At 39.1% G+C, this 12,143-nt stretch overlaps 1 protein-coding gene across 1 annotated transcript in view; it reads right to left on the bottom strand.

Moving 5' to 3' along the window:
- Positions 1–7,358: 7,358 nt before the first annotated feature.
- GNA12 (G protein subunit alpha 12) overlaps positions 7,359–12,143 on the bottom strand; it is a 66,695-nt gene continuing 61,910 nt past the window's right edge. The window contains exons 3-4 of the mRNA XM_084641102.1: positions 10,494–10,544; positions 7,359–9,344 (exon numbers count right to left, since the gene is read on the bottom strand). Coding sequence (XP_084497228.1) covers positions 8,775–9,344; positions 10,494–10,544 — 621 coding nt within the window. The 3' untranslated portion in view covers positions 7,359–8,774. The remainder of the gene's footprint in view (positions 9,345–10,493; positions 10,545–12,143) is intronic.

The following is a 12,143-nucleotide window of genomic DNA, read 5'->3' as shown; positions in this document are numbered from 1 at the left end:
GTTAGGTTCCTGTATTATCATAGTAAGCACGTGAACAAGGTTAAAATATTACCACAATTCAGGTCCTGTATTGAAAGATCCAACACTCCATAATGAACAGTATAACAAGTCAAGTTTTAATATTTATAAAATTCATATATACAAAACAGTAAACTAATTCACCAAAACTATAAAATACACTTTTTACACATCACAATATAATTTTATCTAGTACACAGTTTTCATAAGTTGAGACTATCACAGCAAATAGGCCGCTTGTATGGTGCATGCTGTTTTGGTTCTACAAAGACACTTACATGAGCAATGCCTTTTTCACCTCAACTTATTTTAGTTCGTCACCGTCTTTAAAAAGAAGTTTTATGTGAATTGTTAGAAATTAAGGCTAAACTCAGGCCTTTCCTGCCCAATGCAGCAAACTGGTTTAAAACTAGTCGTATGATATTGCATAGTATGTGTGCTACAATACCTAGGCACCACAGGGCGTTATAGCAGAGAAGGTAATATTTTAAAATCAATTTCCAAGATACAGGATTGTGTCACAAAATTAACGAGTGTTTTGTCATTTCTACAGCTATGATTTTGGCAAAGGTATTTTTATTCAAAGTCACAGATAGGATGCAGGTGATAAACAATAAATCATGCTGAAACCTGAGCTCTGCCGTGCAGGGCTGAAGCCCAAGCAGGGCGGAAGTCAAAGAATTCAGAGACCTGTGTGGCACTCATAGCCATAATCATTTCATTTGTATGTGATTCATATCAAATAAAAAAAAAATCAGACAGCTTGTTTAAAAGAGTAACACCACACTTGGCCAATTTTTAAGCAAGGGTTTTAGAGACATTGTTGTGTGCAGTCAGTCATTAATAAAAAGGTGTATTCGCTATTCTAGTCTATTGGGCAAATTCAAACAACAGAACAGGCTTATCTGGAAAAATGCGCTTTATCCAACAGACTAATGTCTATGAACTGAAACACAACTTCCAAAGCAGAGTTTACCACAGGACCTTTAAATTCTGTGGATTGTTGAAAGATCATTTACTCACTATTGTGCCAAGCATGTGAGTTTAACATATGTCTGTGTGAAGCCGTACTGTAAGAGCAACAGCTGGTTTTGAACAAGATGCCCTCATGTCTCAAAGTAACCTGAAGCAATCTGACCCCTTTAAAGCCGTTGTCTCTGCATACTCCTCACAATTTAATACCTCAAAGCAAGGTTAACTAGTTTTTAAATTGGGGGAAGGCATGCTGACTGACAAGAGGCTTGCATGTCACAAGTTAGGAGGGATTGAGTTTATAGGACCCAGTTACAAACGGTTGGAAACAAAGGTTTATAATGGAAGTGCACACAGCTACAGCTGTGCCAATGTGCTGGTAGATAGCCAAATAGCTTTCCTGGAGACAGTTCTCAAAGAATACGAACTGACTACTGATTGCATTTCGTTTCAGTATACAGACAGTATTTAAGCAGAAGCATTTGGGATCTATTTAGAAACTAGATTGCCGCTCTCTCTCCTCCCCCCCGCCCCCCAATACCCTTGGGCTGTTCACCAGAAAGTCCATCTTGGACGACATCAGTGCAGCTCTTTCCTTCTGACTGTGGTTATTTCCAAGTCAATCAGATGAACCATGGACACACGCCAAGAGCCAGACTGTAGTAGTTTACAGAGTACAGCAAGGCAGCCACAGAACTCCTGGCACTGGAGCCGTCCCACGTCTCCCTCCCCCACACACGGAAAGGCAAGCATGTCACACAGAGACAGAAACCTAAACACTGCTTTTAAAGATACCATTAAAGAGAGATACAGACTTACAAAGGGCCAAGCAATTCGGAGTCGAGACTAAACTGACTCACACAGAGGCACCACTCGATTAGTTAACAGAGAACCAGCCTCAGTTCTGACTAGCCTAGCTGCCCTTCATCCCCATTTGTGTTAAACAATTTAGTGTCATTGTTTAAAAAACAAAAAGTGAATTTAGTGCTCACAAAAAAAAAAAAATCCGATTTACAGCACCAAGTGGGGGATCCCTCCAGCTAGCCACAAGAAATACTCAGCACTGACAGCAGCAACCCTTCAAGCATGGAGACAGGTGCTGCATTGTCCTGTCAACATCTCTCACTCTCAGGCTGGAACATTCAGAAGTGAGAGTGGAGGGGACTTCATGCTTATTCAGTTTAAGACTGGCACTGACGAAGCCAATCTTAAAGATCTGTCCTAGGAACACGTCTTCCAAGAAGCAGCCATTGTGGAAATCCTTAGATAATAATTCCCTTACCAAAGAGGGTAATTGCTTTACAGGAGCTGAAGTATCTTTCTATCCACCAACTTTTATTGTGTTAAAGAGTAAGGGAGAAGGGACACACCTGTAAACAGTTGGGCTCACAATGGAAGTGCAATCTGAACACCAGGCTCCTTTAACATGGGGGGAGGGGTTGATCAGGTCTCAGGCCTACAACCTCACTACACCACTTTGTTTAATGCATACTGGACAACTGATATGGGGAAGAGACTAATACTAGCTTCAAAAATAGGTACTGCTTTTATCTTGGGAGATCAGCATTTGATTTATAGCAAGTTGCACTTTAAAAAATCCATGTTTGTTTGTGTAGTTTTTATTGCCCCAGGATGGCATACAGCCGGTTGCTTGACAGCACCAAGAGCTGTTCTGACGTGAACATCTGTTGATAACCATCAAACATCATGCAGGCCTCAAGGCTCATTCCATTCAGAAGTTGTGTATAAAGGCCACCTTAAACACCTGAGGGAAGTTTTCTGCATGCAACTTCCTTCTAAGTTAAGAAAAGAATCAAGGCCCCACCACGTAGCATCACTGCTCACAAAGGCAACTATACGGAGAATGCAAAGCAGACGGCATGTTTTGTTACTGCAATCAAACAAGGGTGGGGGCTGTTCTCTAGGCTGCTAAACAAGTAAGTTCAGCTATTTCAAGGGATTTTCACGATCAAATGCAAGAGGGGCATATCAAGTGAGGAGCATTTACATTTTACCTACTGTCAAAGCAACAAGAGCTAGAGGACTGAACAACTTACTGTTGTGGGCATAGCCTGGAATTACATAATAGGTTCCAGTGCCACTGCCCTGTTCATTGGTGCAAACAGAAAGGCCATATCGATATTATCTTTATCAAGTGGAGTCAAAGTGCTGTTCCCTGGCAAGTTTAGGGCACAAATGGAAATGAACATGGGCCTTAGTTTGTCTAAGGACAGGATAAATGCGTGGCACAAAAGGGTTGCTAATCCCGTCAATGGCTCAGTCTCCATGCTGCAATTTCATTGACCAGGAAAATTCCTTACAGGATACCCCTGTGCTTCTGTCCATTCACCAGGACTGTTCAGTACCAAGTGGCCTATTAATGGGGAAGCCGAGCTTCAGAACATCAGCTTAGAAGCAATTTTGTAGCACCTGTTCTCCAGGGAGGTAGAGCTCGAGTGCATGGTTGGATTTTGAGGGCATGGGGGCAGTTGGTCAAAGGCATCATTTCTTGCTAGTCAGTTAATTAAGCAGCCTCAGCCTAGAAGTATGACAGCTACAATCAGCCAAGATATTTTAAAGGAAGAAATAAAAGTGATTCATCCAGAATAAGGCTTGCAGAGATTCAACATTGCCCCCCACTTTAAACAACTCTGGAAAAAGCCCAGAGAAAATGGGCTTCACATGAACAGTAATAAAACACACCCATTATAAATCTTTACAGAGCACTAGAGGACCAGCACTAAATTGAAAGACCATCACAGAAGTAGGGAAGGGAAGAAACCCATACACAAGATACAAGTAAGCTGGACAGACTCAATTAAATGCTGATTACTCTAGGTACCGCCTCATAACACACCTAAAAAACTTGTGACGCTATCCTGGGCGGAAAGGGGAAATCAGTGTTGTGGATGGACTGATGGGATGCGTTTCACATGTCCCAGACTCCATTTCAGCTGCTGTCACAGTGAAATTTTAGTCTTTGGCCCGATCAGCTCCTTCCACACTGTTTAAACTATAGCTCCTGCCATACCAAAATCTCTGAGCTACACAAATGCTCTCCACTCTGTTTGAACTTAAGATAGCAAATCTGTTAACCCTTTAGTTAGCTTTGAAAAGCCTGCAGAAATGCGAGTCATTGGAAGCTCCTTCAGACATATTAGCAGCACAGTTCTAGGTTTGACAGCACAATTTTAAACAGGTAATTTACTATGAAGTTGGCAAGCTCAAACAGCCTACTGTGCTGTATTACAGGGAATGAGATTCAGATGTGTAGTGACAATGGAAACTAGACATATTCTTAAGAGTTGTCATTTAAAATAGAGCAGCTGTTAATCAACTCCATTAAATCTGTCACCACAATACCTTGTGTTCCCCCTACATCTCAAGAATATTGTTCAATGGGTTGTTAAAAATAGCAGTTACCTATTAAACATGTAGTTTATCAACAATTATAATGTAAAATTTTAAAGATAAAATTGTTTAAGCCCAATTCACTTGGTAATTCTAGAGCAGTTACTGCCTTGTAGGTATCTAATTCAAAGAGCAACTTATTGGTTAGCTACTTTGAGGGAAAGGCACCTGCTGGTGACCTGAATGAGTCTTCAAAACATTGGCTTTGACACAAGATACCAACATGATTTTCAGTATAGGCTCCCATCTGCCACTTTTATAAAACTGATAGTACATCACATTATAGGGCTCTCCTGCTTAAACATGCTGCAAGCATTTCCTCTTTGTCCTTGCTGGAGACAAAACACACAGAGGACCCTTGTCAGTGACCTGCATGTACCAAATGAGGGAGAGCGAAGAGCTTTTTTTTTTTTAAAAGCATATGTTCAAGGCCTCCACCTGATTGTAGGGCTGCCTGTGACCCATTTCCTGACTGGTCAGTTGAACAATAACTTATGAAGTTTATAAAAAAGCTGTCCCTCGCAAACTTCATGATGTCACTGTAAAATACAATTATTAGTTGTTTCTTGTAAAAGAATTGAGCAGATCACCAAGTCTGGCTAAAGATTGTTGCACAATACTGGGTAGTACCTTTTGAATTCTGCACTAGTAATTACTAGTACCACAGATGACTAGCTTTATTGTACTATTTTTACATAGGGGAATCCAGTAGGGCTTGTATTTAAAAGTATGTCGTAGCCAGGTAAATGTGTCTTCGCAAGAGGAAATCTTGCTGGATTGAGGTTATTTAGATTTTCTAGTGGAAACTTTCAATGAAGTTTCACACTATAACTGGACAATGTATGTTATAACTACACCTGAAAGATGTATATTCACCTAACACAGTAGATAGCTAGTGTCTCCAAACTACTCTTAAGATGGTTTAATCATGCACCAAACAAAGACACAGGTCCACTCAAACCTGTTTCAAACTAATTTAAGTATTGCACTAAAAACAGTGGTGCACTTGAATCCTTGAAGCAGTCAGTAATATGGCATAGTGTCAACTTACATCAAGGTGTCTCATTTTGCGTTAAAGTAGTTAAGCACATCATATTCCAGTCTAATTTTTGTTTGTCGTTATGGTCAGAAGAGTGACTAAATTACATTTTCCATTTACAAATACAGAGCCATATTGATTACTTTTGACAAAGACAAGTTTGCTATTTTTTACCGCTCTTTGTTTTGCAGAATTAATATAGCTATGGAATACTGACCTGAATTGTTTTCTAGTTCCCTCATCAAAACTGTTAACCAACTATAAAGTCTTGATGGTTGGATGATAATGCTTGAGCAAGAAAGCGTCTTACATTACAGAGCCTTAGAATACACAGGGCTTGCAGTGAGTAAAACATGAGCTAGATCCTTAGCTATGGCTGAGAGGTGCAAAGCCCTATTCTGACTTGTGCTTCATGACCTGTGCACAAAAAATTCTCCTCTGCATTTCCTCAATCACAGGGCTACTGTGTGAAGGGATGGTACCATACCAAAGCTAGGCTGCTCTTACACCTAATGGCCCCAAGGGGACAAAACAGCACCTGAGGATTGATGCAGTCTAAGGGCATCATGATCATGCAGCCCTATGTCCCTACCTTCCTCCTAGGGACCTAACAGGCCAACTTTATGGTACAGAGCAGTCACAGCATGCCAGAAGAACTGGTTGTTTTACTACTATTACAAAAAAATGAAACTTGTTAAGAATTGTCGATATGAAACATGGAAATGCATGCTGCTATTTTTCAGGGTGCAACTGTAACAATGAGAGTTGCTTTGGAGAACCTCATATTCATTAGCTCAGTTCTTTTAAAAATCAATAAGGTGACCAAGAATAAAAGACCTCAAATGTGCGTTAAAAAGAAGAGCAGTCTCATGCTCCAGTACTGCAGTTAAAGCTACGACAGGCTTCATATGTAAAACCGAGGTAACTTTTCAATAATATCTGGTTCTAAAAAGGGAATGTTTTCTCAAGAGTTAAATGGGCAGCACATTATTCCAAATAGAATACTCAGTAAAATAATGAAGTACACAAAGAATCAACTGGGAAGTTAGGCAGTTTGAGTTGACCTGCTATAGCTCTAAAGCCTTCTGTTGAATAGAAACTACTGCAAAGTCTAAATACAGTATCTGAATGCTTAAGTAATGAAGAGTAAACACCTTTAGATCTCGTTTAACCAAATAAAGAGGCACGCCCAGAAGAAATATATTCCTCTAGACCCTTAAGCCACAATTTGTAACACCTCATGTTGAAGCATTTACCTTTCCAAATGCAATTACCGTAACAGAATCCTCATCTGTAACAATGCAGAACATTCAAGACAGGACTTGATATTAAAAAAAAAAATATATCACTAAATGTTAAAAAAAAGTAAAATTGGTCCATGGTGAGTAAGACTTTTCTAACTAGACAATTAACTTCTGTTTACATTTGAGAAGTAGTGGAAGTGTAATTTTAAAATAAATAAATTTTTCCTATCTGTAGCTCCTTACTGGTTTACTTCACCAAACATTTTATATGCATTATATATAACTAGAATACAACCACATCCTTTTCACTCCTGAAGCCAGCACAAAAAGCTACAAGGGCAGCAGATTTCTGCATTAAGAAGCTGCGTATACCGCACACAGAGAAATGAACTTCTGCAAGCCACAAAAAGAAGGATTCTAGATTTTATCCAAGTTAAACACGTGAAAACTCCAGAGCAGGGTTCTTTTTAGACCAGCATTTCTCTTGGGATTAAATGCTGAAGTGTTCCTTTTTTGACATGTCATTACAGTTTTAAAGAGGACAAGAACTACAGAGATTCGACTGACTTGGTCTAGTTAGAGAAAGCCCTTCGATTTTTTTTTTTTTTTTTTAATAAAATCAAACTATGGTACCAATTGCACAATAAACATTTGTGTTTGAAAGTTCCCTGGCAAGAAAAAAAAAAATACTACAGCATTGAAATAAAAGGCAGATCTTAAATTTTGTTTATGTACCTCATTGTAGACGACAAGGTTGGAATTATCTGTACACAAAGAAAGGCACCTGATAGTTAACTACGTAAGTTTAGAGAGCTAGAAAGTCAACAGTTCACATCAACATTATTCACAGCCTCTTGCAATTTCACACATGTATACCATCGCCTGAAATGGGCAACTAATTTTGACAGTTTACACATACTATATATAAATTAATATAGGCTAAAGATCCCATTAACAGATTAAAAATGGGCTAGTTTACAGCAGGGTCCTGCTGTCCAAATGTACCAGTGCAGCTGTAAAATTGGGATCTCAAGAGTGCTGGCTCTTCTTGTGTAAGAAGTGTAAGGTCAGCTGTTAGGAAGTCATCAAGCAGCTGCTCTACCACCAAATATTTTGCTAAAAAGTTTAATCCGCTTCCACACATTTGGAGACAGATAAAGCCCTGTGATCTGAGAGACTGGAGCTTTACAAATACTGCCAACTGCAGGTGTGAGAACAGTGATGAATTTCCATAGATGACACCTCACTAGAGCACCCACTATGTGCAGATATGTGGTCAGATGTTCTAGTACATACCTCAAGCTGTATTACTGTGGAGGTCAGTTTCCCATGATGTAAGACACTGTAGATGTAGTGCAAAACAAAATCTTGTCCTCATCAGCCAGGCCTTAATTTTCTCCTCCATTTGACTTCAGAGTGTCAGGACAGAGGACTCATATAGTCTGGTGGGTTTCATTTATAGTTCTACTGCATTTCATTTATAGTCCTAGACTTGCATGTCTCAAGAGACTGATGCAAGACCTTCAGACAAGAGTTGTGCATCCACACTGATAAGTGGACTCCAGATCCTTGGCAAACACTGCACATGCAAGCAAGATCTGGTTACATATTTAAAGATTACATGTGGAATTGTGATTAATATATTGCCATTTATTCTCTAGTACAACTACCAACCTCATTATAATTTACATTAGTTTGACTGGTTAACTCAGCACCTCCAAACTGCAGAGAAAGGCAGTCTGTACAGTTACTGTCCTTGCAAAACGACAGTTTTCATTAAAAGTCTTCCTTACATAGTTTGTCAAAGTTAGATTTTTTCTAAGATAGGAAGGTGATTGTGTTATTCAACTTTTCAAACTAGGTGTCAAACCCTACAACGGCCACTTTTTTCAGTAGTGTTACTCGTCAAATGATTCAGTAGCTAACATCAATGTTTGACTCCTCCTGCCTCCATGACTGGCGAGTTTCAGCATTCCTGAGCCAAGTGAATAGCATGGGTCCTAAAACCACACGCAAGAGCCATAAAGATAAAATAAAAGCTTGACTTATAACCCCTGGGTAGATTTCAACAAGACAAGGGGTGCTCTTCTTCACTGCAACATAATATCCTTCAGATTCTCTTGAAGGATTGTGTCCTTCACTGCATGAAACACGAAGCGGATATTTTCAGTGTCTATGGCAGTTGTGAAATGATGGAAGAGTGGCTTACTGCGGTTCCGGCGCTTTCTGTCAAAACACTGCACCAAGTAACGCTGAACATCTTCTAGCCTGTGAGGATCACCCTTGAAGTCTGAGAAATACTTCTTAATGCTGACTGTCTTTACCTTCTCTACAAGGAGATCCATTTTGTTCAGGAATAGGATGATAGAAACATTAAAGAAGAGCTTGTTATTGACTATTGTCTCAAAGATGTTCATGGACTCCACCAGTCTGTTTGTGCGTCTGTCTTCCATGAGAACCTGGTCATATTCACTGGAGGAAACCATGAACAAAATAGAAGTTATCCCATCAAAGCACTGGAACCACTTCTGACGCTGAGACCTCTGTCCACCCACATCCACCATCTTGAAAGGGATTTTTTTAATGATGAAGTCATGCTCTACGATCCCCTTGGTGGCTTTTCTGGCCAACAGAATATCTTGTTTGCTGGGGAAATAATTCTGTAAGAGAAAGGAGAATAGTGACAAATTGCCTCAGATCTTCCTTTTAAAATATGCAATATCAGCTGGCATTTTAAAAATAAAATTGATCATATCTCAATGTAATGATAGCTGTGGGGAGCTATAATGTTCCAGTTCTAGGAGCTCTAGGTGACATCTGATACTGAGTGACCAAGTGAAGGACTTACTATACAAGGTCAAAATTAATGGACTTGTTGACCAATGGATTGTACATTGAAAATTTGCTGTTGAAAGATGGAGGACTGTGATGGAGCATGTGAAAGTTTATGTATAACTCCAGTACTTTCCTTCAAAGTTTCACCCCTTCTGCATATTAAAATTCAGTTCTTCCTTTCCAGGTTGGAAACTACTTTACTATTAGGATATTCTTGCCCATGAAACTATTCATTTGTGTTAATGAATGCAAGTCTCCATAATGTCAGTGAAATTATCTTTTAAACCTGTTTTTTAACAAGCTTGATACATTTACAATAATAATTAATAATAATAAATAATAATAATAATATCTTGCAAGCTGTAGTGACAGCATCCTTCCACAGTAGGTATGTGCTGACCTCTATCACAAGTTTAATTCTGTTGTAAGTACTGGCCAGTCTCACTGCCACCTATAGGAACAACAGTGAAATGGATGAAATTCTTCTGTCTTTCTCTATGCTCAGGAAGATGAGCAGCAGTACATCCCCTCTCACCTTTTCTCCCCATTAGACCTTTTGCAAGAACCCAAGCTATTTTCCCCATTACTGTGGCCCTTACAGGTGGTTGTAGCTCAATGGGCAATTTCTTGTAAAATTCACACTGCTGCTCAGGGCAATTGATCAGCATAGGAAGTGGATGTGGTCCAAGGATGGTGAAAGAGGAGACAGAAGAGGAAGATGTAGATTTTTGTTTTTGTTCATGTAACTTTTCATTGTATTCCTGTTTACTTGTCAATACAAAGGCTTAGTAAAATGTCCAAACATATATCAAGCTGCATAGGCCAAAGTTTAACACATTCCAGGGGAGCGCTGTTTTCTTGATTAAAATATTTGGAACTTATGCTTAGTAGTTTTAAACCAGGGATATTAAAGCATCTGCAAGAATACACTTCCTAACTTCAAACACTGTGGACTATAAATAGTTACATCCTACCAGCTGGCCAATCCGATCCAGGTTATCCAGGAAGTATTTCACCGATTCACCCTGTTGAAAAGGAAAGAAATGCTTCTTAAATCTTGTTTCTAAGCTAGCAAATCAAGCAGTTTATTGAATGAAAGCCTTTTTTGCCCATTTGCTTTTCCATATACACTGAAGTTTAAACATACACATACACAGAAAACTGATGTCTGGACTGGATCCCGATGTGCTGAGAGGCTGTAATGAGAAGAGCATTGTATAATTTACTTTGAAACAAACTGTTGGTAAGAATATTGGAGCAGCTTTAACGTGACCATAAGACAGTACAGCACTTCCTGTGGAATACCTGTAAAAAAAAAAAGAGACCAATGCACATTACTTAAAAAGCAATAAAGAATGTTTACAGCAATAGGTTTGTACAATAAGTGCTCAAAATTCATACACTGAACATGAGCTGCTGCTAGAGCCAGCTCATGCTCTCTCAATGCACTGGGTCCTCTTTTGTATGTAGAATACAGATTAAATATCACTGGGTAACAGTACAGTGGACTACATTTACTGGAAACCATTGCATTTTTGTCTTAAAACTCATGGCAGAGGACAGAAGCACATGCTACACATCAAAAATTGCCAAATGAAGTAGCAATAGGTTTAAGCAACATGGGACGTGTCTGGCTTAAATTTTCACTAAGGAGACAAGCTTGGCGGAAAAATATAGTTTTTTTTTAAATTTCCTTCAAAATATGGTCCCTCCTGAAGGATACAGTGGTTTTCAAAAATCTAACCAGGTTGTTTTTAAAACTGAAGTGTCTTTTTCTAAAACTATATCAGACTATTGTTCAATTGGGTATGTAATATTAAGCCTCAAGGGTTATTTATATGTATCTTTTAAAAATGCATCTCTTTGCAAGACCTCCAATAAATCATTTTAAATAAGTCAAATCAAAGGTCATTTAAAGCTGACACACACGCAGGAATACATTTATACTCCTTTAAGAAGTGACTTTTTCCATTTAGAAGGAAGCTTCAATTTTGCTCCAAAGGGAAACAGGAATCTTCTTCCTCAAACCCATCTGTCCTGGAGTACTCCACATCCTAGACTGAGAATCTAAATTAGCATCCACTCCTCCTTGCATCACTAGTCACCATCCTTGCACCTATAAAGTTGTCTAAAGTTTCCCTTCAAAGCCTATCCATTGCACTCCTGGGGAGCAAAATGTACGCACTAGAGAGTGCTACCAGTAGACTGAACCAAGATTAAGATTGGTAGTTTGTGCTCACCAAATAGTTACATTCAGGATCATATTTATAACTAGGAGTATAACCTATTATCTCCCACAAGAAAGAGCTACCTACTTATTTTTGTATGATCCCCATCACCATAGTGTATGAGGTGAGAGAACCAAATTCCTTTCCAGAACAAATTAAAAAGGGTACCATGTTTGGAAGAGTCCCATGGAAGACTGGAGCATTCAATACTAGTTTACTACAACTCAGCAAAAGCTTTCAGACTAAGAGCCCCAAGGAGCCCTTCAATGCCAACTGGCAGAGGGCCCACCATACTATAACTCTATCACACATTCCCCCAACACATGGTTATTGTAATATCTATCTAAAAAGTGTCATGTAAGGTATATAACAACTGGTGACACATGAGGTCCTGAA

The sequence above is a fragment of the Lepidochelys olivacea genome (genome assembly GCF_965140295.1).
Source record: "Lepidochelys olivacea isolate rLepOli2 genome assembly, chromosome: 10".
NCBI lineage: Eukaryota > Metazoa > Chordata > Testudines > Cheloniidae > Lepidochelys > Lepidochelys olivacea.
Note: the sequence above shows the minus strand (reverse complement) of the source record. Positions and strands in the feature narration are given on the sequence as shown.